Below are 25,469 nucleotides of genomic sequence, written 5' to 3' on the forward strand. Positions count from 1 at the left end.
TTAAATGAAGTAAAAAGAGTAAAGTAGAAAAAAACAACAGGAGGAAAAATAGATATGGAAACACAACTGTTTATTTAATTAAAATATTGGTATGAACTAACAGGACAGCAGTACTCCCCTACACATACATTCTAGCTTTAGGCTTCTTTTTTGCATTAATTCCTTTTTATATAAAACGTATCCAAACTAACAAAGACATCCTCCCCAATCAGTTAACATAAAACAGAGTCTTTCCCCTTTTCCCGTTCTCTTCTTTCCAACCCCACGTCTCTATAAAACCTAAGATGTCCCCAGATGCTTCCTGGTGGCTTGCATGCCGCCACCTCGCTCACACGGTGACCTTTAACCTCTGAGCCGACCAGTCAAAGGCCACAACCAGCACAACTCTGCTACACATTAGCACTGTGGGGCAGATAAACAGGTGTACATGAGCCATAATGTCCAGGATGGGTTTTATAAAGTAAGAGGGCTGATCTGAGTGCTGATCCAAGCTGGAAATGAATGATACAAACGCCTTCTGAGGTCCACCCTGTAAAGCAGTAGTAATAGGGCAGGCAGGGCAGCCATGGTCTATGTGTGTCTAATAATGTAATAAATTATTATACTGATTCTGGCTTCTAACCCATAACTTGCTTTTACTCAGTCAGCCCTTTTACTTTTACCATTTGATAAATACAGGTAGAATGAATGGTCTGATTAGTATGTGGCATTAGCAAATCCAAATATTCTGTCCACTTTGATTGAAAGAATTCAATCCTAGTCTGATTAGAAGGTACATAATGCAGTGTTCATCATCTTTTCAGTTTGTGTGTTGTGCTGTTGGCCACTTTTGGTTCAGTTTTTTAGCTGGCACATGTAAACATTTTGTTTACCAGTGACATGTTCATACTTTGCGTCCTACTCAGCATAATCATCTGCGTATATGTGTAAATATAGTTATTTGTGAGAGACAGAAACCAAAACCAAGTTCCCAGACCAATTTGCCAACAAACACATAAAACAATCAAATTGGTGCCTGCAAAATAAATATTAGCTTGAGCAAAAATCATTAGCTTCCAGTATTTAATAAAAACTCTAATAATACGATTTTATTTAAGGTAAAGAGTCACACATGGAAGGAGGTGTCAGCATTATTGGTTGTTGGTTTAAACCTAACTGCTTCATTTACAGAATATGAACAAAGCATTTGTGAACCACTGTAGCCAAACTGGTGCTGCTGAGTCCAAAACACCATCCATCATCGTGACCCAATAGATAAGACGGTGAAGCATTGGCTTGAACCGCAGGTGCACACAGAAAAAAATTGACACGTGTAAATTGTTCAATGCTTACTGTGGAGGCAGTAAAACTGCATCAGAAATGAAACACATTCAAAAGCCATGTTCAGTGCCCAAAGACAGATTTTGGCATTGATAAAAACAAAACAACTAAATATTGATGAACAGATGCGATATACATTTGTTGTATAATATGTGACAAGATAGAGCTATAAAAGTAACCAGGTGTATATAGATGCTACTGTCTAAGTCTCAGGTTTTGGCATTTATCTGCTCTGGGCCTGGAAAAAGAGTGAAGATAGTCATAGTTCAAAGACTCTGTCCATTATGTGTCTTTACAGAGAGAGAGAGATAAAGTGTCTATCTCATGTGTGTAATTTATTGTAAGCAGATCCAGTTTAGTTTTATAACCCAGCAATGTGTAGAAACAGGAAGTCGTCCCCCTTTAAAAAAAAGGCCCCAAAAGGAGAAACCAAAGGTTCAATATGCCAGAGTAGCGAAGGCACACAGTCAAAAAGATGGATCTCAGACTAGTCTCTCTCTCTCTCTCTGCTTTCCATCCAGTCCAGTTGATCTGGTTTGCTTCAGGCGTGAGAAAGTGCTAAAACATGCGAGACAGAATAATGTGTGTACGCGTGTGGTCACCATAGAAACATATCAACATTTAAAAAGTTCATTTTTTATAGGTTAACAATTTGAAAATACACAGGGATTCCCCCTATGACTGCATTGATAACCAGTCTGTGGTAAGTGCATCTCAAAGCTAGTCACCCAAAGCTCCACTCACCGTACCTTAGGTATAAACTGACGATAGGTTGGTTATACGATAATATATTGACATGGATAATTGTATGCTTACAACAACAGTAAAGTCTTTTTTTATCAACCGCTATAAATACATTTCTTTGAGAGGTTTCACAACGACCAAACTGTATGCCACTGTTTGTACGCTGAAAGTGAATGACACACTCACCTGTGTTATAAAAACACACACGCGTGGCCTCCTTCGGTAACACACGCGCTCGCAGGCTCACAATGCAACTCCACACATACACACACACACACACACACACACACACACACACACACACACACACACACACACACACACACAGGCACGTGTACTTTCCAGGGCAGAAGCCAAGCATGCTTACACACACACATACACACACACACAAGGCACAAGGTATTGCTAATGTTGAGGACGCATTGAAACGTGATCTTTCTAAACATATAAATGGCCCCTTTTATCCGTGCATCCTTTCTCTCCTCACAGTAAAAACACCCTCTAAAAAAGAGAGACGTTCTCTGCCAAATAACATGCAAAAAGACACTCACACGCAACCACCCATGCACACCGATAGTAAACAAAACCTACAGATCTACAGTACCAACAAAGGTACACCATTTGGTATTTTAGCGCAGACAGACACGCTCAGGTCAGCCACTGTTAAGACAGAGAGCCTATCATTATGTAGAAATCTTAGAAAAAGCAGAGAGGGGGAGGTGTATAAAAAAAGAATGGAAACAAAGGAGAGGAGGGGGAAAGATGAGTGGTCTGTAGTCCTTCACCGACCTAACCCTTTCAGCTCAGTGGGCCTTTTGACCTGCTCACCACAGACACTCAACAACAGTGGGATAAGATACATCCACCTCTCCTCGTGTTTTATCTTCAAGTACTAAAACTCTGTTTAACTACTGTTGTACCCAGTCTGGCGCCAACACTGCTTAAGGTCAGACCGGAGGTGAAGAGTGGTTCACGTAACAGGAGCGAGTCAGGAGACCACCGACGGGGAAGTCAGCGAGCTCCGGTGGGATCCAACATGGACCAATAATGCAGGCGGAGCTGGAGCAGGCGGCCATGCGTTGTCGGTCGACAGCCACCGCAGTGATGCGCTCGCGCCGGGCCGAGAGGAGGGAGGACCCGACAGCCCCTCGTGGCCCCAGCTTCAAATAGCAGCAGCTGGACCCGAGGCTCCCCACGGCTACACACACACACGTGCACACAAAGGCATACGACAGCGAGCGGGACTTCCTCCACTCCGTCCCCTGTTCCGTGGGAACGCGCGGGGGCAGAAGTCAGGCGGCGCAGCTGGCGCTTCACATCCAGTGGCTCAGCTGCGTTACCAGCCTATAAGGTTGGCTTTGGCCTTCTCCGTCAGCTTCCGCACGCGTCCCTTTGAGGAGGTACCAAAGGTGATGGACGAGTCCTCGAACAGCAGCTGCCTCTGTTCCTCCTCAGAGTCCTCCTCCATGTACCACGCCGACCGCCGCCCCTGGTTCCGCGTGCGCATGGACCCCGCCGTCCCCTCCCCCGCCTCCTCCTGCGGGGACTCTTTGCGACCGGGTCGCTGCGGAGCAGTCTGCGCGGGAGGCGTGGCCTCCTCGTTGGCTCTCCTGCTGCTCCTCCGTAGCGGCGAGGGCTCCGGTGACTCGGCGGGCGGCAGGGACTCGTCAGTTCTCACCACCCGAGGCCGGCCTCGCCGTCGAGGCGCAGGCGTCGTCCCGGAGTCTGACAGCACAGACGTTTCCTGCGCGGACGATGTCCCGCCTTCGTCACCCGTGGACTGGTCGAGCTCGTCTTCGGGGGTGGAGCTCCTGCAGTTGCGGCTTCCTGTTATCTCCTCCATCTCTTGCTTGCTCTTCCGGCCTCTCTTCTTCCCAGGGGGGCGACCACGCGGTCTGGAAGGGCTGCTCGGCGTCGTGTCCTCTGGGGGACTCCCCGGGGGGTCCGCTCTGGATCTCCGTCCTCTCCGTCCCACACCTAGAGTCACGTGACTACTGTGGCCATTCAGGTGAACTGTGCTCTGAGGTGAAGGACTTGCAGGAGAGCCTAGAAAAATAACAACGATTATATTAAATGCTTATCTTATAACACTAATCATATAATATAAACATAATGGGTCATTATTTATTTGTGACATTATCTTTCATACCAGGGGCGTGTCGTACAGGGGTCCTGAGTTTCCTTCGGGTGCTTCCTCCACTGCTAGTTTCTGCAGCTGGTGAAGGAGACACTTTTTCTGCAGCGGCTGGCGTTGAAGCTGACACAGAGTTATGAGCTCGCAGCGAACGACTGGACTCTGACAAGACATTAAAAAACAAGGTTCACTTTGCAATATATTGCGTGGCGTCAATGTCTGATGTGTCTGACTAAATGTTTGCAGAGGAGCTTTCGCTGTGAGGTTACACCGAATGTAAGGTAAAGGGCCAAAATCAACGCTTTCGAACCTGACGCGCTCGGCGTGTTGTTGGTGGGGTTGTGTGAGGAGGATGCGGCCGGGGCGGCGTGCAGAGAGTGGCGTGCTGCACTGCGCGTTCGCCCCGCGGTCGGCGTGTCCACCCTCCCGTTGACCAGCTGGGGGGGCTGTTTGGGCGGCGCGCTCTGTCTCAGAGAGGGGAGGCGTGTGGGAGCTGGGGATGGCTCCTTTTTCGAAGTCACCCTGGACGATACGCGCCTCTTCCTCTCAGGGCTACACAAAACAGAATGCAACGGACTTAATGCAAAAAAGTTTTATCTATAACATATGATCTAAAATCAAATGTCCTTTCTTCTACCTAGATGCAGTGCTGCTAGCGGGAGACTCGCTCCCCCTCCTTCTCCTCTTCATGGCGTGTCGCGTCTGTCTGTCTGTAGTGTGTCGCATCTGTCTGTCCGTGCCCTGCCTGGTCAGTGTATCCGTCAGGCCGTGGATAGCCTTGTAGTCGGCCAGGATGGAGCCGATGTGCTCCTCAAACAGTGCAGAGAGCCGCAGACTCATACTGTAGATCTGAGGACAAAACAAAGGAAAGGTACGTTACAGCAGTGTGTGTGTGTGTGTGTGTGTGTGTGTGTGTGTGTGTGTGTGTGTGTGTGTGTGTGTGTGTGTGTGTGTGTGTGTGTGCGTGCGTGCGTGTGTGTGTCTTACCCGGGATTTCTTGCTCGGCGTGTAAGCTTTGGAATTACTGAAAATAAGTCGCACATCTTTGCAGAGCTCAATGGGAGACTGGTACTTTCCTTCGGTCAGCGTGGCTTGAACGGTGCCAAAGTCCATTGGTGAGTCAACTATTTGCAGGTAGTCCTGGGAGAGGAGAAGTTAGGACGTTTTTACTACGGGGTTCAAAAGATAAGAGTGAGTGGGAGAAGAGGGAACAGGACAGCAGAGAAGAATCTGGGGTTTCACTTTAAGTGGACCGAAGCATATGAGTATGATTCTTCAGTTCAAGTATAGATACCGGGTACTCTTGAAGGTCGACGGGTTCTCTGAAGGGTTCTGAGTCTTCACACTGAAAGATAAGATCCAGCAGCTCCTTACACCGACCCCTCCACGCCTGAGGATCATATGATGGAGGACGGGTTCGCAGTTGCCGCTGCATTGGCCGACGCCCCTATAATCAAACAGAAGAAGCTGATGCCTAACTGTCACCCTTTATTAGATACCAGTGAAAAAAGAGACATTTCACAGTTTAGTTCATTTTATCCCAAGCAGAATTTGAACACGCTGTTGTTGTGTTACCTTATGGTTCCGAGTGGATGTTCCGGGAGTATTAATATCGTCATCATTCTCCTCGTCATCCTACGCAGGAAAAAAGTTAAACTGTCACAAGCTCTTTTCCAATACAAACGAAACTCTTGGCTGCTCTTAATGTATAGGGGAGACTTTGATATGGAAGGACTGGATGTTTTGTTGGGTGATGCCCACACACTGAATTTCTCAACTTGTTTTCAGGCTTTAGTAAAAATGACTTTAGATTTTAAATGATATTTATGCAATAACCAAACTCCAAAGGCTTCACAAACTGTTCCAGTGTGTATTTTCTGTCTGCCTGATATGTTTTAATAAGGCAAAAATGACCTCTTTGTGTGACAAAGCCTCCAAAATAATAATTCTGTAAATAGTCTGAACATAATTGTACAGTTACGTCCATCAAATTAGGACTGACTGCAGGACTTGAGCTGCATTGGCTGTAGCATGTTATGCCTAAGTGCCTGTATGTAAAAGTGCCAACCCACCTCATCTTCAGAGTCAGAGAAAGTCGCCTTCTTCATAGTTTTGTAAAGGGGCATGAGGTCGGTCAGATTTTGGTCCCTGTCAAGAACAGAGTCAATAATTTTTAATGTTTCAGGTCAGCTCAACATTGTAGAATATTTTTAAAAATAAATATTTTTCTGTGAAGCACCCTGCACAATGACAGACACTCACTTCATGAACTGCAGCATGAGGTCAGAGACAAACTTTGCGGTGGTGACGATGAAGGATCCCGGCTCGTTGAACGTTTCAGCGTTGTGTTCGATGTAACGAACCTCCCACATCAGCGAGGACAGGCGCCTGAAAGGAAGACACGCGTGTTCATGGACCCCTAAAACCTTCTCTGTGCATCCGCTATCAGTCCTTTAAGAGAAGCAGTACCTGTAGAAGCGATTCACCAGCCTTTGCCGTATGGTGCTGAGGTCAGTGACGTAGGCCACTACTGTGCAGTACGTGGGGTAGGCTTGTAGGTCCACTGGAAAGGCAAATGGTGCTGCTACATCTGAGGGTACATTAGAATATGTAATAATTAGTATAAATCTGTCCTGTGAGCCGACTACACAATGAAACGTAGGTGTAGCTAACTGATTCTTTTCCCTGTTTTATACCCAAACAGTCACTAGAGGGAACTGTCAGACCAACTTTGTTTCTAGCTTGCTCGCACCAACGTCTGAATCTAACATGACATTACATCACTTAAAGGGAATTCAAGCTAGTACCTCAGTATGTGGCCCAGCGTGTTGGCAGTGGCCCTTTTAACATATGATCTGTGGCCTCTGGGTGTAACATCCAGCTGCCACTATATGAGCAAAGTGCCCTGGTGACGTACAGTAACTTTATTTCCCCGCTTTCAATTAGCGCACTGTGATTGACACATGAGCTTGGCGGCGTCGTACCCAGGGTGCAAAGCTGGTCAAGGGCTTTGATGATACGCTCGCACTCCTCTGCACGCGTGCGGCAGCCCCACTCCCCGTCCAGCGGGACGTACAGCAGCTCCTTCTGCTCCTCCTCCGTCAGCGGGACGCTCATGCCCAGCTCGTCAGGGAACGTGGCTGAAGAGAGAGAAGTGAAGCTTGACTCTGACTTTCCTTTATGATGAAATAAACAGTTTGTCTTCATGGCGTCACATCGTTTATTGACACCCACCGTCGTCAGGGATGGGCTCCATGTCCCAAGGACTCATCTTCTCTGTGTCTCCATTATCCCAGCTAAAGGGGAAGCAGTATAGATATGAATCATCAATGTTGTCACATTGCAGTTTGTCATTTTTCTTGTGTTTTATTGGTGACACACTGAAATTTTATTTTTTAACACTTGCTGGAATGAAATCACCAGTGTTGGTGGGCTTCACTGTATAACATCAAATCGACGTGTTCATCCCAGGTAATGATTTTACTTTTCTTTCAATTAAGCTTCAAAATCAATACAATCTCAGGATTCACTAATACACTCTTTATACTGCAGGGCCAGCTGTACACTAAAAGAAGTGTGAGTCAAAGTCTTCACGCACTAGCCAACTAGCCACTACACTAGCCAACATGGATGATGCCGAAGACGGGTTGAGTCTTCTCAGAACTGCAGCACTTTACTGAACTTTATTTATTGTTTTAATAAAATAAAACTGATTCAATTTAAATGATGTGATTTGAAATTTATTTGCATCACAGACTGGATGAGTTAGACCTTTGGGATATTAATCCCTGATATCAAGAGATTGTGAATCAGTTTCATCTGATCCGTCCTTCCTGACTGATTCTTCTCAGGTTTTGTGTTTTGCTAGTGTTCTCGTCAGTAGTGGTGGAGAATGAGGCCGTACGAGGCAGAACCTGCAGGACCGTCAGGTTGTGGACCAGTTTGTGTTACAGACACAGTTGGCACATCCATATGCGACGCAAGAAAGTTTGTTGTGTCTCTCAGCAAAAGTCTTAAGGATGAATACAGTAAGATTCACTGTGTCACGTATTAGAATGAAAACTTAACTGTCCTCTAATTAAAGTTCCACTGGTTCTAACACCAATTGTATAAGGTACATGAATAAGGATTTTCTGGAATAGTATAGTATAATAATGTGTTTCCTTAATGTATACCACAGCAAAGTATCGTTTGGGAGGTGCACACCTTTAGTTTAAAATCTAAAATATGTCACCTCACACTTCTTAATCTACTTCCTATTCTTCATCACCAGTAGTGAGGATTCTTAGTTTCTATACAAGCAAGCAATAACATTTGGTTTCATTCAGTAATTTCTTGTAAATGTGACTACAACAAATTTCTCATGACTATGTAGCAACTGATTAAAGCTGCAACTAACCTTATTAGGATTAGAACTACAACATGACAGCAAATGGATTAAATCCAAGACATGCTCATACCAGACATTGTAGCACTGGAACAGGCTGTCAGGATACTGGAGCTGGTAGGGCTCTTGGCTCTCAATGGTCCCAAACCACCAGGCATCGTCAATCACTGACCGAAACCTATCGCCTAAATGAACATTACAGAAAGTTCAGACACCGACTTCATACAAAGAGTAATAGTATAGTTGAAAAAAAAATGTGTATATATATATATATATATATATATATATATATTACAGATTACACATCTGGTGTATATCTGGTATTTAGTACATGTTACGGCAAGCTGATCAACAAAGAGGTAGCAGTGGCTGACCTATGCTCCACTGCCTCTTTCTGGCATTGTCAAACTGCTGCCGCAACACCAGGAAGTCGATCACATCGGGCATGTCGTGATACCTGCAACAAGACAATAGATCACCAGTTAAGTCCAAGAGTACAACACAGGCAATAATAGCTAAAGCTTACCAATCTGAAACACCCCTTTAATTTATAAATACATTAAGAAATGATTTATTTTGACTGTCAAGTTTCAATATGCATGTGTCTTGTAAAGTGACTTATCTGCAATCTCATAACTATCAAAGCGTATTGGATGTTGGATATGTAATGTAATCTTCGCATAGCTGTGTGAGACACATACTTCATAGAGAAGGATCCTCCTGTCAGTTTGCCAGTGTCAGGGTCCAGGAAGGAAAGCTTCAGACAGCACAACGTAGGCAAGCCGACCTCGTACTTGATGCCAACGATCTTCATCAACTCCTGCTCCTGAAGTGCAAAGAAAACAACACATAAAGCAAAAGAACACAACTTGTTTCCTTTCACAAAACCTAATACACAGTTCAGTGACTTCTGTTTCACTTCTTCCCGTCAGGTTTTCAGTGCCTTGTATTTGTAATCTGACAAAGCGTTGGTTGTGCTACTGTAAGTAGTTCCAGCTGAGAAAAGGCCAAACTAAAAACGGCAAAGCTTTTGTGCTGCAGCAACGCTGCTCTCTGCAGAAAATGCTCTTTGTAGAAAAGTACACAAAAAACTAAACTAAATGAGACATGCCACAAGCTGTGGTGTGGTTTCATTCTTTCAGAGACAATTGTGTATATACTGTAGTAGCAGGAACTGTTGCATCATTGGGACAATCTACGATAAATCACATTACCTGAAAATATGTAAAATTATTGAACGTGCTTTCTATACAGGAATAATAATTGTGTTTTGGTTTTCTTCTGTGAGGTTAGAGGGTTGTTTTCTGAGTTTCCTCACAAGTAAAGACACAACAGACATTCTAGACACATGGGATCTACAGAGCGATGTCTCTCTTCAGAAAGTCTTGAATCCATCTTTGTCAAACTGTTCCTTACCCGTAGCTCCATCTTGTGCCAGGGCTGCTTCTTAGGATTGATGCTGTAAATCTTTTTCTGTTTGGCCATCTCCACGTAGGCTTCATGGCCCTGCCTAAAATAGTACACCTGCAAAGACACAGGCACTTTAATATACATTTCTAATATACAAAAAAAGGAAGGACAAATATTTCCTGCTACATTTCTAGAGCAATAACAAAAGACAGGCTTCTAATCCTGTTTTTAAATACACAAATCTGTGTTGACGCAGCGCATGTCGTGAGGCGGCGTGTACCTCGTCTCCCATCTGTGGTATGTACGGACATCTCCGGGGGACGGTGTCTGTAATCCAGGCAGAGGGAAGCCATTCTTCCAGGGTTAGCCCTTGCTCTTGAAACTCCGTCCTCTGAATTACACATGAGACAATAAACAACTGATTGCTAGAATTATAAACAATTAGAACTGAAGGCTCTTAACGTGTTAATGTAAAGGAGCTTTTGTGATCCTAGTTCTCTGAACAACATGCCAGCAAACTTACAAACATCATACTAAATTGAAATTCAGCAAGCCTCATCCTTTCAACCAATCAGTCAAGGCCACAGTCAAGGGTGGAAGCTCAGGCTGCCAGCCAGTACACAGGTGTTTCTTTGGCATCCCACACTAGTGCATATATTATTATACACTAGTTAGCATGTGAAATATTACTGAAAATAATCACTTATAATTATGGGATTGCCTCTTATCTGTATTATTCCTGAAGCTGCGAACAAGGAAAACTGTCGGTGACAAACCTTCCTCTTCTCCTTTGGAAGCTGCTTCTTTGGTAATGCACCATCTTTGTCTGGTTTGTCTTTCTTCCTTTCTTTCTTTCCATCCCTCTTCTTCTCTCCATCCTCCTCAGAGCTGCTGCTCTTCTTTTTCACCTTAACGCTTTTCTTGGGGGGTTCGAGGTTGATACCGGCATCTGCCGTCCAGTCAGAGTAATCGCTGGAGTAGTCGCTGTAAACACATGCCAAAGACACGGTTAAGTGTCCTCGTGTCTGCTTGTACGTGTTGCATGGAGTATGTGTGTGATATGGTGGACATGTCCCACCTTGAACTGCTGTGGTCATCTGGCCAGGGCTCTTTCTCCTCCTCTTCCTTCTCTTCCTCTGAGGAGTGTCCATTGATTTGCCGTACCTCAACCTCTCCCTGGAAACACACATGATTTTACATCCCAACAGCCAGGAAGAAGAGATATTCACTTTACACTTCATTTAGATCACAGATGTTTGATTTGTCATGATTTAAAAGAATAGAAAGATAGTGAAATGGGCAAATCTAAGCGGACCTCATGGCTGATTATGCAGAAATGGAAATGAGAACCTCTGATACCTCTGAGGTGCTTTCGTCATCATCTGCGGCTTCTGCGCTTTGGCGACTCGTCTCCTCCACGGCCGCGCGGGTCTGATAGCCGTGGTTACCCTGGCTCCTCCTCCCTTCATCAACCACACACTCTGATGTTGGATGAACCTGGAACAATGGACAATACAGTGATCAGAGGAGAAAAAAATACACATTACAACTCAAGACTTAATTCATTTCTAGTAAGAAATGTCTGCAGTAAACGTTTAAAGGACAAAAATCACATCCATATTGAAAACAACAATTTGTGAGGGTGTGTTAATTCTAACCCTGCTCTCCTTGGGGAGAGAATGGATGGTGCGCCTTCTCCGCTCAGACTGATAAATATTGATCTCCTCCTCCCCCTTAGCCTCACGCCAGTTCACCTGTCTCCTGCAATAACCAGACAGGTACACACAGAGATCACGATGTGCATTGATGCTAAACCCGGCGTTGTTGCTCTGTTATGGGTTCCGCATGCTGCATACTTATCAGCGCGACTGCTTTACCTGACAGTGGCCTCCTCCAGCTCAGGCACCAGCACCCTGCGGCTCCAGGCCACCAGGTCTCCCTCTGTCGCCATCTGGCTGAGTGGGGCGTTACTGTGCATCTGCCGGACGCCTTCAATCTGCCCGCTGCGCCGCAGACCCACGTTGGGTGGGGAGTGAACCTCAGTGGGTGAACCCACTGAGCCTAAGGTTTCAAAAAGAAAGGTCACGATGGGAAAGTAAGTAAATTAGAATCTGTAACTCTAAATAAATGTCTTTTTAAAGTCTTCATAGTAGATTTAATATAAAAATATATTGAGTTAAAAAAGGAAAGCACCAAATCTACATCAGTACATCAATATCTGGTGATTTAAAAAACATTCATAATTGAATAAAACAGCTCCAATTGTTTTCATGGTGAGAGTACGACGATTTAATCAACTAATTGTTTCAGCACTAAAAGTGACTAAGTGATACAAAGACCAGCTAATGGGGAGTCGCGGTCTGAAGTAATTGTAGTAACTGTTTGAGTTGTTAAACCTGATGGAATTTACAATGAGGACACACATGGTTTTCTTTCTTTTCAGTTCAGTCAGGCGAATGCAGCTACTTTACATTATGTATGCTAATGTATGAGAATGCAGCACCGGAGCCTGGAGGACTGTGACCAACAGCGTGCTTCACATCAAAGCTGCTAAAATCAGTTCTTTATATTCATCAAACCTCGCAATGATACATGTGACACATTTGAACATTATGTGTATTTCAAAGTCAATTTTGTGTCTACAATTAATAAAAAAATATTATGAATATTTTTAACAACCAGTAATAACTATCTCTGTGCTACAGAAGTTTGGCCTTTGTGTCAAGACCTGGTCCTACCTCTACTGGCCCTGAAGTTTACAGCAGCGTCATTTGTTCCCAGTCTTTGGTCTTGTTCCTGCTGCAGCCTCTGAATCATAGTATCCAGAGGACTGGGGCCATCCACCGCCTGCTCACTCACAACTTGGTTGAGGCCTGACGATGGTAGAAAGAGGAAAAGATTTAAAATGGAAGGCATCAGAGAAAATGTAATATGTACAGTTGTCGCCCGTTTCCAGGTATTCTGTGATTGATGATATGATACCATCCGCTTCAAGGGAGAACAAGCCTATCGGGCTTCTCAAACATCCTGCAGACACCTCAATACTGAGAATACTGCATAGTGCTTTTTTATAGAGTTAGGGTTAGGTTAACACCTCTATATCCTGTGAAGCAAGATATAACTGAAATTCACCCTCCTCTTCCTGCCACCCTCATCTGACACCTTTGTTTACAACTAATGTATTTCATGAACTACTGCTTGTTTCTGTCCGTATCCCTGCCAAGATTTTAAATGGCCTTATTAATTCCAGTTGGATTGCCAGTGCTAGTAAAGTGTCAGGAACAGCCTCTCATTAAGCATAGTTCAAGACTGATAATATTAGTTTCAAGTTACAAGCTGCAAGATTTACACTGAGTTTGACAAAAGAGTATTTGATCAGCTGACAGGTGAAATCCAGGAATGAGACCCAATCTGAACTATACTGGCAGACATGGGATAAGTTCAACTCTTACTAATTCTATGGGCAGAGATTATGACAAAACGGCTACTCATGGTCCGACTCCAGCCTCTGTACCTGAGGATGTGACCCCCATCTGTGGGATCAGCTGCTCATCCCTGCAGCCCTCCCTGCCGGGCACCAGTCGCTGGTATCTGGGAGGGTGTGGGTTTCCATCCACATCCACTAGGAATGGTGGGGGCATTAAATGTGGGGCCTGCTGAGTTTGCTCATCCAAGACGAAATTGTTGGCGTCCCGTATTAGAGGCCGGTAGTCAGTATGGAAGAACATCTGGTCCGCTATCTAAAGCAGAGGTGGAGAATGTGGTACTGGTATTATTATTATTACTACTACCAGAACCCATCTGAATACACGGCATGACGAGGACTTGTTGCTACTGATAACATCATGTGGGCATAGCTATGTGTGTAAATACTAATGGCAATCCTGTTGCTTTACCTTGTCATATCGGCTGCTCGAGCCAAAGCCAAAGATGAGCAGGTGTCCATGGGAGTCTGTGGCTGCAAAATGCTGCCCATCTGGACTACATTTGCAATCGAAAAGCGCTCCGTGCCCTTGTCCCTCGATCTACCCACAGAGAGAGAAAGAGAGAAGGGGACACTTATAATTTACAACATGCAAAACCAGGGAGAACTCCAAGCAGCTGTAGGAGGTGTGTGACATTGGTACACACAAATCTGCTATTTACTGAGGATAAAACCTAAATAACCTAACTAAGAGGAAATAGTATAATAATAACAAGATTTATAATATGTCCAGGCAGTTTATCAAAGTGATGTGCACTTCTCATTTCCCTCCAGCAGCAAAGATGAGATGAACCCAGTATAACAGACATCAACAGCCCTTTGCTTTCTGTTTTCCCTAACAACCGCTCTATTCACACACAAAAACTAGAATGGCTCCAACCACGTACACACTACTAACTACCTGCCTGCAGTAGTTAGTGCAAGTAATAGATATCATACATGCATGCTCAGAGCTGCAGCGACTGAGCAGTGCACAAACAACCTGCCGTGTGTGTGCAGCGAGTCCTGTGTGATGTCACATTTGTAGCTTTAACTGGCATCACAGCCCGTCTCTGTTACAGGAACACCATGGAACGAACAAGGTACACAGCATTCAGTACACTCACACTAGTAGCAAAGCTACAGCTGTATAAATTACATTACTACAGGCAGTGCTGTAACTTTGCTGCAACACAAAAACAAACATTTAACACCAGCCTTGCATCCCATTAATCAGTAGGGTGACACACAATCCATTGTGTTATTCAACAACATTTTCTGTCTACGATCAACGGCAGGATTTTGCCAACTGACCATCTCCGTGAGTGACTCACTCATTCTGGGGCTGTGAATAATGCTGTCCTTGGTTGCCATAGAGGCACGAGCAGGAAATACAACAGCGGCTGTGGCAATTAACGTAGTGGAGGAATGTGTACAGCAGCGTATGCATAAGTCTGGAGTCTTGGTGTCTATTCTAGATTCAGGTCCACGGCCGAACATGTTGCACAGAGACACAAAGACGGAAAGCGAAAGTGACGCAGAGCGACCAGTTAGTGGGTGAAAGGGAAGGAATGTGACACAGAGAGTGACACCAGGAAAGAAAGGGAGAAGAACGTGTGGTGGCAAAACAAATGCTAAAGGCGCGTTTCTAATGACAAGCACGTTGCCATGCAGTCCAGAGAATGAACGCTAAACGGTGGAACGTTTCTTTTTGCTGATTCACTGCATATAAAATATCAGCGCATCAGGATTTGGACACAGCTTCACTGTGAATGAAGGCGAAATTAAGTGGGAGTCAAAGCTGGAGAGAAATCGTCAGGAGACTCACCATGTTGAAATACGAGCGGATCTTGACACCTCTGGCCAGGTCCCACACGATGCAGTTGCCATCGTGTCCCGCGGAGAAAAGGATCCTTGGATCAAAGGGGTGCGGCTCCAGGACAAACACCTCATCCTCGTGTCCCTGTCACGTCCATGTTTGGGTTAAGACCCTCTTTATAAATGAGTAAAATTTAAAAATGCTGTTGCGCGTACCATGAGCACGTGGACCAAGTTTCCAGTCATGGAGTTCCACACCTTCAGCGTCAGATTGTTGGCGGCTGTGATCACCATGCTGTCATGGCGATCCCACGCTACCATGGTAACCTTCAGCTTAGTCACCTTATCTTCCAGCGGAGGAGGGTTGTACTTCCTGCAGGGATTATATTGGGATGTTTGGACCAATTAATTATAGCTCTGGCTCACACAGAATACAGACAAGACGCATAAAACCAAATAAAAGAAATAAAGCTTTGCTTGGCTTTATTTAAACTGCTGTGGAAAGGCGGGAGCCGGTCCATTCCTGCTAATGAATCTGTTAGCCTCAGTGTTTTGTTTTACACCATTAATGAGGAGCTAGCCAACCTGACAGCTAGATATTAGCTCCCTGGCTCGCACAGTAACAGCGGTGAATACCAGGACAAGGCAAAGACACTAATATGAGTTAGTCTACTCTTCAGATTTGGGTTCATTTAAAGTTTGTCATTGTGTTTTTACTGATTATTATATAATAAGAAGCCTGAGTGGCTTTACAACAGATAATGACGTTACCTCTGCATCTGCAATTATTGTTCTGCTGCGCTGGTTGTGTTCATTCAAGCTGTAAAGACCTAAATAGCCTGTCAGTGTCATCTCCATTCACTCGCTGTCGGTGATGTCTGCAGTAAATCTATATTGTGTCTAGAGGCACCGGGGTAATCAATCACTGTCACACTCTGTGCCACAGGTGTGTGTGTTTCTTTAACTTGATTATTTATGTGCTGCACATAATGAAACACTCCATACCTCTACAAAACAAACGCTGATGTAAGCCTTCCAAAAAATCATTTTGCTGATGATACAAAGTCTCTAACTATTTCTAAATAAATATTTTAGTCTAAAAGTGCTGAGGGAATCCTCTCAGACAATAGGTCTGGGAGTTTCTTTATACAACATGATTGATTCTTTTAATATTTAGACTGACGTGACAACCCACAGGATGATGCCAGCCTGCAGCTCTGAGCCCAGCAAAGCTGGTGGAGGAGCTGAGGCTTTGACAGCCACACACACGTACCCGGGTAATTTGGTCTGCATGTCCAGCAGAATGCTCCTCCAGCCCTGAGGCTGCAGCTGCCAGATCCGCGCTGTACCGTCCCTGCTGCCGCTCACAAACCTACCGCACAAACACACACACACAGACACACGCGCACGCGTGCATGGGCGAAGATTAGTGAACACATAATCACGCAGTAAGTAAGCAGTAAATAAAACACTTGGTTCTATTTCGGCTGTCTGCAGTACCATGGGTGCTTTCATCTGCACACACCAGAACATACTAATTGCATGACCCCCCCTCTTGCATAGACTGTCTACCTCCCTCACTGCTGAGATTACAGCCACCCAGGGGAATCACAGCGTGGCTTGTTTTTCTGCAAGCTCCGAGCAGACACACACATTCAGCAAATGCATATGTGCAACCGTGTGTGTGTGTGTGCGTGAAAGAGCATGTATTAGAGCTTTTATCAATCAGTAATGATAAGAGTTTCTGCTGACACCATCAAGTCACTCTACAACACCCCGAGGTTTCATGAAAACAGCAGCACACATACAACTGTTAACTGCAGGTATGTTGCTCACACACACACACACACACACACACACACACACACACACACTGAGGACAATCACCTGTCGCTGCAGTGCGAGAACTGGATGCTGTCAACTTTGTCCTAAGCGAGAAAAATAAAAACGCAGAGAAGAGAAGTCAAAACAACAAAATGATTAGCAACATGTTTTCCTTTTGCGCAACATAAAAAACTGTTGACTCATTATTAAAATTAAAACAACCAGCGCTCTAATACAACATTTCAAATTAAACCTTTTGTGTTGATTTTCTAAAATGGACTCACTGTGTGTGACTCAAGTTCAGAGATCTTCTCGGGTTGTCCGGAACCAAAGTAATAGACTCTGATGATGTGATCGGTGCTTCCTGTGGCCAGGAACATGCCACCTGAACAGAAACATATGAAACCAGAATTATGTATGTTTGACAACATGACAGAGCAGTAAAACACAGCTGTCTATGTCTTACCTTGGAAACTTTTAAGGCATTTAATCAAATAGTTCAAACACATCTCAGAACACAACTGTTAACTACCATGAAGCACCCTTATTCCACATTTACTGAAAAGCAGCAGGCCCACTTAAGTGTGGCTGTCTGCCGTGGTGGCTCTTCAGTTAATCTGTGTTAATTGTGCAATTTCTGCTTTTTCAGTTAGGTTTTCCCGTCTGTGGTCTGGAAGCATGCGTGAAAATCAAAGCAAGCTGTGCTCACCTGCGCTGAAGGAGGAGCAGATCATCTGGACGCCAGGTCGGGAGCGCTCGGTGAATTTACTGGGCCTCTGACTGGACACACACAGAAGACTGACTGAACCACCACTGGTGCCTGAATGCACTGTACTGGTTTGCATGTTTCTCAGCTTTTGCACGTTAGCTGAATTCAGATTCATTTACACACTGCATGTGCAGTAATTACTAGCGATTGAAGTGCTGTCGGAAGGAACCAGAACCTTGAAATACACTGAGGTTCTGTAGCACGGTGTGAACGTAACAACATCTGAATAAATCTTACCCTAAAAACATCCTGCAAACCTCTATACCTTTATAGCCCAAATAATAAAAAATAATTCTCTCCAAGGAGCCAAGAAAGCTACGGCAAAGAAAATAGCATTGTACCAGAAGCAAAAAAATCTTGGCAAATATGTCATTTGAATGGGTGTGAAAAGCAGTTGCAATGGAAAAAGACTTTGTGTTCCTCACCCAAACTTGAGCGAGCGTGCATCCCACTGCCAGAAGCAGATGGTGCCATCAGCTCCGGTGGAGGACAGGTAGCGCTTGGAACCGCTACAGAGAGGAGAAAACTGCAAACACAGATAATTAGAGGTTACAGCAGGGTATCATGGACAATTAAATGACTGTCTTATTACTACTGAAAAAAGACTAAATGGCACTTGATGCACATAAGAACAGAAAGCTTCCTTAGTAATTACGAGTGAGGTGAACATACAGTATAGTTCGTACAAGTAGCAAATGCAGTATCAAACACTGGGCGACAATTAAATATATTGTTCAGTCTCTCGCTTTTAGGCAAACAAGACAAGCATCGTGCAAAAGCACACGCCCAGAGGAGCCTCATACCTGCAGTGAGGTGATAGAGGCTGCGTGGCCCTCCAGGACGGCCAAAGGGGCACAGGTCTGCAAGCACCACACTCTTATGGTCTTGTCACAGGACCCGGCAGCGATCATGGTGTTCTCGTAGCTGACGGCCATGTCAGAGATCTCGGCGGCGTGGCCGCGCAGCGTCGCCAGCAGACGCCCGTCATCTGTTCCCCAGATCTTCACAAGGCAGTCGTCTGAGCCCTGGAGAAGAGGGGGAACAATGCGCACGTGACCATCGGATGTGACTCAACGCTTTCAGAATTGCCATGTGTGCTTTTAAGGTACACTTTAAGGTTCACAAATTAAACATGTCACAGTGAAAAAGTCTTGAAAATATCTAACAGCAATCGAGACTTAGACTAACAGCAGATTGACAAAGGTGGAAGCCATAGATGTAAAAATAGAGGTCTTACCAGAAAAGCCAATAATATTTCAAATGATTTATGTGATTTATCAAAGACTAACAACAAATGATCATTAAACACCTACATTCTTCATTGTACACTGTATGTCATTCACCATACATTTTAATGAGTCACTAATCAGACAGGTCAGAAATGAAGTTTTTCATACTGCTGCGCGACACACAAAGACAGATCACTTTTTTTTTTCATTGGCTGAGGCGTCGCAAAAAACCTCCCAAGACATCTTGTTGTGAGCAAAGCAGTTGTGCATTTCATGACCGACCAAAGAAAATACTAAAAACAAAAGCTAATATAGTCAATAAATAAACAACAACATATAAATAAAGACTGCAGAGTACATTGTCAAGGCAGTTACAAAAAAATGCTTAATCAAAACACAAACACTGAGAAATTCAGGCTGTGATCCAGCTTGTTGCAGGTTAAAATATTTGTAATTCAGCATGATGCCTGATCCATCTGTGCCCTGATTAATATCCCAAAATAATTCCAAAAGCCAACAGGTAACCAGTGTCAAGATGCTGAAACCCAGTATGGGGTGAATGACTATTATTCCACAAAGAGCAGAGTTTGTGCAGCACAAGATGGAAATCAAGGAGCTACTGTACCTTAGAACAAATTGTTCATATGGTGCAATTTTCAGGATTCAACTTTCAATCAGAGACAAATGCTAATGATAATAACCCAAATGATTAGTTACAGAAGATGCTAAAACATCTACTTTTCATTTCTGCAAAGTACTTTAAATGACAGCATTCACATCCATGCAACGCGGGACACCAGCCTCCCACATTTGAATAAATCATCATCACCCTCCATCAACAGTAGAACTGGAGCTCCAGTCCGACGGCAGCTGTTACTTTGCATATGACCACCTTTAAAATATATTTTCTTGGCTGAGCAAAGGACTGACCAAGAGGTCCTATAATGTAAGAGAAAGCGAGGCGAGACTTAAGGAGTCCAAAGGAGAGCCAGGTGTATTAGGGTTTAGACCTGGAGCTAACTTTTATCAATGCAGCCTGTAATTTGAGTTTTCTGCCACGACATATAGGACAAACAATCCATGACATAGTTGGTCTATTTAAAATGGCTGGAAGCTGTGTCTGAAGCTCTAATACTCGAATCAATATGACTGTTCAGCAAACGTTTGTACACAACAAAATACACATACGTGCACTTTATTCCAGTGAATGTTTGAGGTAGACAAATGGATCAATTATGAATCAATCCGACTGCCACCGCAGCAAAGCCTGAGTGAAAAGACTGAGGAGATCCAAATATAAGAAAATATATAAATAAAAATGATCTCATGATGAAAGGAGACAGTGAAGGAGGGGGTGGGGGGTGACGGAGAAAACGAGAGAAACTAAGAATGAATTTTAATTCTGGCACTTAGCCAGCGCCTCAGAGGAAACATTTTCCCCAGTTATGATGAGAAAAAGCAAAGGGGGTGGAGGGGAAACAGAGAAAGGAACAAAGGAGGGGCAGCGCAGGAGGGAAGGGAAAGAGTTAACAAAAAGAGAAAGACTGAAAGAGAGAGAAAGAGTTGATCCCCCCCATCCCCCCCCCCCCCCCCCCCCCCCCCCCAGCAGCCATTTTTAGAGATTTCAGAAGTGAAAGCTGAAAATGGTGTATAGCAGCAGGCAGTGTTTGACTCAAGCGTCCAAACAGAAGGGGGGTAACATTAAATCAACACTATCTTATTGTTCTTTCAATATTTAAAACACAGGCTGGTCCCTAATACAGACATGGAAAAAGGAAGTCTAAGCAAGTGGCATCTGGAGGGCAAAGGTCAACTACCTTTGAATCGATTCTCTTCTTTAAAACCTGATAATAAACTAATGAAGTCAACAGTCTCACATGCAGCTGCTGATTGAGTCAGACATTGCACGCACGCACGCACGCACGCAAGCATGCATGCACGCACACACACACACACACACACACACACACACACACACACACACACACACACACACACACACACACACAGGTGAAGGAAATGCAAACCGCAGACGCACCGTGAAGATGCGCCGTCCCGTCCTGTCGAAGGTGACGCAGTACACGGACGACAGGTGTCCCAGGATCCTCTTGTGCATCTTCATGTGCTGGTACACAGCAGTGGGCACCAGCTGCCGGAGGCGGTAGGAGCCATTCAGGCGACGGCCGTGGCTCGTCTCCACTGGAGAAACAGCAACCAGTAAATGACAGACGCACAAGAACCGTTTTTGCTCTCACAAATAAAATGTTGTGATTCTGAAACGATTCAAAAATAAACACTGGCTTAAAGACTGGGGTTCACGCTGTGAGAGGAGAGACGGGTGCAAGTAAGGGTTAACTTGGTTTTCTTGTTTTACCAATATTAGGTGGACTTCCATAGATAATCGGCGTCTCCGGTGGTCGTCCACAGTGAAGAGCAGCCAGTGCTGAGCCCTTCCACACGACATGCTTGCAGCCTGGAGAAAAAGGATGCATTAAGATACACATACACATGTACCAACAGAGCTGATTAAGGGCAGCCAGTATGCATACACACTTGCAGGAGTCAGTCTGAGCTGAGTGCTTTTATGTGTATATTACATTGACTGACATGACATTATAATCTACTCACTCTTGCTGGTGCGGAGGAGATTCTGCCTGCCGGCCCCCAACAGGCTGGTGAGTCCGGGAACGCTGGCGGAGACCTCCTTCTCCAGCAGCGGGCAAACTCTGGAGCACACCTGCAGCAGGTGGTCTGGACTGATGTGCCTATAGAGCTTCACCTGCAAGAGTCACACACTGGTTTTGGTTTGTAGTCAGACAGGCAAATGCCAGAACAACAGTGTGAGTGGAGAAGAGTTGTGAAAACGAGAAGACTGAAATAAATCTGTTTAAGGAGTGGTGGCAAACATCTCGGATTCTGATGGAAGTGGTAAAAAAACAACATAAAACCTTCCTATAAATCTATTTAAAAATCAACAAAAACAATTACAACAAAAACAACATTTTAAATACATCACGTCTGACTACATCACTGACAAAACAGAATATTGCTTTTTTCATCATCACTTAGTTTATTTCTCGCCAATAGGGTTTGTTGCAGAGCAGCAGAGGAGGGGGGCGTGGCCGGCAAAAGCACCACGCTTAATGAAACCCACACGGCTAAAAACACAGCGTGTCTCTAAATCCACTGACACATGGGGACACTCCTGCGTGGCCTAGTTCTAAAGGAGCCGACGCAGCTCAGCGGCTGGAACAGCAGCAATACAGCACAGGACCAGATAGACAGCATGCAGCTGTTTTTTTGTTTTGTCTTTTATTCAGGATGCAGCGGCTATTCCAAACGTATTCATTTAGAGCAGCTATGTAGTAATCAGCTTTGTTTCAGATACATCTGACTTGAATATCTAAATGGGCTCAAATAAGCCTGAAATTAAACAATTATTCCACTCACACACACATACATTCTCTGTACTCCTCTCTCTGAGCACTGACACTAACAATTATTATCTCACACACACACACACACACACACGCACACGCACACACACACACACACACACAATTAATGACCCCTTAATTGCTTTCAACATCCTTGCTGGTTCAGAGACGTGATCAGTGTTTCTAAGCACATATCAGTGCTTGAGCCCCTCACTACCCCTCAAGGTACACACACAACCAAAAGCAACACACTCTCACACACACACACACACACACACACACACACACACACACACCAAAAACTGATGCGTATTACAATTTTCCCCATCCTACTGGCTTTGAAGGGTAACGAACAAAAACCCAGTCACAACAGCACCACCAGAAACCACATGGTCCTGCACACACAGCTGTGTGCTGCAGCTCACTTTACATTTCAAAAACCTTTCAAAATCTCGATTCACCTAAATGTAACCACCAATAGTATCTTTTTTCAATAATTAATCCATACAGACACGTGCTAATCAATGCTGACACATATTATTAATTAATTAAATTATGTAAATATATTAAAGGTTATAACGACATTTGTAATAACTCTTTTAGAAATATGTAAGGTTTATGGGGATATTGTGTTCCTGATCAATTATATGAAACTGAATTAAAATGATCATGCATCTAATTAATCCGCCTTAATTAATTAGCCACAATTAATTGTGGTAATTATTACAATATCACTAAAGGCAGCGTTGATTCCTCCTAGTTGCCCAACCCCCTTCTGTTAACAGCCCCAGACATCAACCTCCAACCGCCGACCCAGCGCCTCTGCTTCGAAAACACTATTTTTCCATTTGGTCTAATAATTAAAAAAACGCTCCGCAGTATTTTTTTTTTATTAGAGAAAATTATGCACAATAGACATGAGGCAGAGCGAGCGGCTGGGGATGGGAGGAGGAGGAGGGACCGAGAGCCGAGCGAGCCAAGCAGGAAGCGAGCAAACGCACGCGCGCACGCAGAGAAAAACATACATAATTTCTTAAACGTACACATTTACACGCCGTCCACACTTCACGCGAGCTCGCGGTTCATCTGTGCGCCCGGGTTGTCAGCGCGAGGCTAAAAGGCACAAGAAAGCACGTCCGGGCCGATCAAACGGGCCACGAGGTCATTATCGCTATAATCTGTTTCAAATAAAACTCGCAAAACAGCATAAAAATCAAGACGCGCACTTTCAGTCGGCTGGTCGAGGAATAAATATCCACGCGGCGATTAATTCTCCCCACGCCCCCATGCGTAAACGGCGCTTTCAGGCGAGTCCTGTTTGTTTACATGACAATTAGCGCGTCAATTAATAGAGCGATTATACGATATCGGCTCATCGTTACCTTGGATCTTCACATAAACTCATCTCTCCTCCATCCGAGCTCGCGCCACAATCCGCCTAAATAAACTGCTCTGCCACTGCCTCCGCGCTCGTGCAGCAGCCTTGCCCTCAAACTCGAGCCGCCGCTCTCCGGCTTTAACAAAATATTCTGCTTTTATTCACCTTCAAAAAAAAAACTCCTGTTTTCTAACTCTTGCCCCTCGTGTGTTTTCAACCAATGCACACAAATTATGGTTCTTGCAGGACAAGAGCGCCTCCATCTCTCTCTGGCTCGTGGCGCAGGGAGTCCCTCCTCCGGATCCTGGCGCTCCTACACCACAACACTCATGACGTATCAACATTTCACACACATTTTCCAACAACTATTAAAACCTTTAGGACACGCATGGCAACAAAGTGGCACAGCACGGTGATCGGGGGGCTGAAACCCGACTCCCCGATGCCCCTAAGACGCCCTCAACTTGCCCCCAGCTCGCCCCGACAAGTGCTTTTCGCGTTTTTCTTCACCACCTGATTTAAAAATTGCGGGAAATTCAATTTTTATTTTGCTCTCTAAAAACTTTTTCCTCAGTTATACAGCTCCCTTACCAAATTTTCGTACGTCCCGGGGTGTTCCTGCCCCGTCCAGTCCAGTCTTATGGGCAGCAGCTACGGCGGAAAAACAGTGTCGTGCGTGACCATCCACTTCATAAACGCATCGAGTGATGATTTAAAACAGTAAATGATAAATCAGAGTAAAGGCAACACCACGAAGTACAGCGCAGAGAGACGCATCTCTCTCGTGCTGCTGACTGCTTACCTCCTTCTCCTCCACCTCCCTTATCAGGGTCTGAAAATATGATAGAAATACAAAATTACACCCCGTGACAATTTCGGACATATTTTAAATTAACCTACAATGCATAAACACCAACCTCGGCCGCTTTTTGACACGGTCCAGCTTCTAGAAACCGGGCTATTAGGAAGTACAGTTCTGGTATGGTTGGAGGGGGAGAAGAGGACGGGAGCTGCGTTAGAAGAGGGCACCGAGGAAATTGGGGGGATATTACAACAACCGTGACATAGTTTCCGATTTCCTTTACTCACCAGAAGTCAACTGCGCGATGTGTGTACTGTCTGAAGCCATTTTGGTGTTGTTTGCCAGGGCAGCGCCAGAGCCTGTGTGCTGGGTCTAGGTGGCTGCCCTGTAGCTGTCACTGTTTATCCACCAGGAAGAGGCTGCCTCCATTCAGCTCTGCTCTCGCGAAGTCCCGGCCGCGTCGCGTGTTCCTCCGCGCGGCGACGACGAGCGAGTGCCGCGCGCTTCGCGCCACGAAAAGACGGCTTTCCCGTGGCAAAGACCGAGCCGCCGACGCGTTTACGGTCGGGTCGCGCCTCGAGGCGAATTTTAGCGGCGGTTGTTCCGCCGGGAAGGCATGTTTGTTTGAACCCCCCTCCCCCTCAAAGGAAAAGGCGCAAGCCCTCTGCGGAAGAATACCAATAGAGTGTTTTACGCACGCCACAGTAGAGGGGAGGTAGAAATGGCAGCCTGCTGTAGGAGAGGACACATTGCT

General features: G+C 44.9%; 1 protein-coding gene across 1 annotated transcript; it reads right to left on the reverse strand.

Annotated features, from left to right (window-relative positions):
* Positions 1-53: 53 nt before the first annotated feature.
* On the reverse strand, positions 54-25,349 carry phip (pleckstrin homology domain interacting protein). Its single transcript, XM_029140518.3, has 40 exons — positions 25,003-25,349; positions 24,831-24,889; positions 24,716-24,745; positions 24,505-24,564; positions 21,727-21,877; positions 21,473-21,571; positions 21,137-21,297; positions 18,673-18,894; positions 18,295-18,395; positions 17,810-17,880; positions 17,385-17,485; positions 17,164-17,204; positions 16,550-16,648; positions 15,493-15,649; positions 15,287-15,421; positions 13,892-14,020; positions 13,510-13,735; positions 12,734-12,868; positions 11,873-12,056; positions 11,654-11,756; positions 11,355-11,492; positions 11,074-11,171; positions 10,772-10,979; positions 10,276-10,386; positions 10,002-10,109; positions 9,287-9,411; positions 8,960-9,042; positions 8,659-8,770; positions 7,433-7,494; positions 7,183-7,338; positions 6,668-6,788; positions 6,461-6,586; positions 6,271-6,346; positions 5,774-5,833; positions 5,493-5,645; positions 5,186-5,338; positions 4,836-5,047; positions 4,509-4,750; positions 4,214-4,360; positions 54-4,110 (listed from the first exon to the last, which is right to left on the reverse strand). The coding sequence occupies exons 1-40, from the start codon at positions 25,040-25,042 to the stop codon at positions 3,401-3,403; spliced, it is 5,505 nt and encodes a 1,834-aa protein (XP_028996351.1). The 5' UTR covers positions 25,043-25,349; the 3' UTR covers positions 54-3,400.
* Positions 25,350-25,469: the final 120 nt, after the last annotated feature.

This window comes from Betta splendens, chromosome 24, assembly GCF_900634795.4.
Source record: "Betta splendens chromosome 24, fBetSpl5.4, whole genome shotgun sequence".
NCBI lineage: Eukaryota > Metazoa > Chordata > Actinopteri > Anabantiformes > Osphronemidae > Betta > Betta splendens.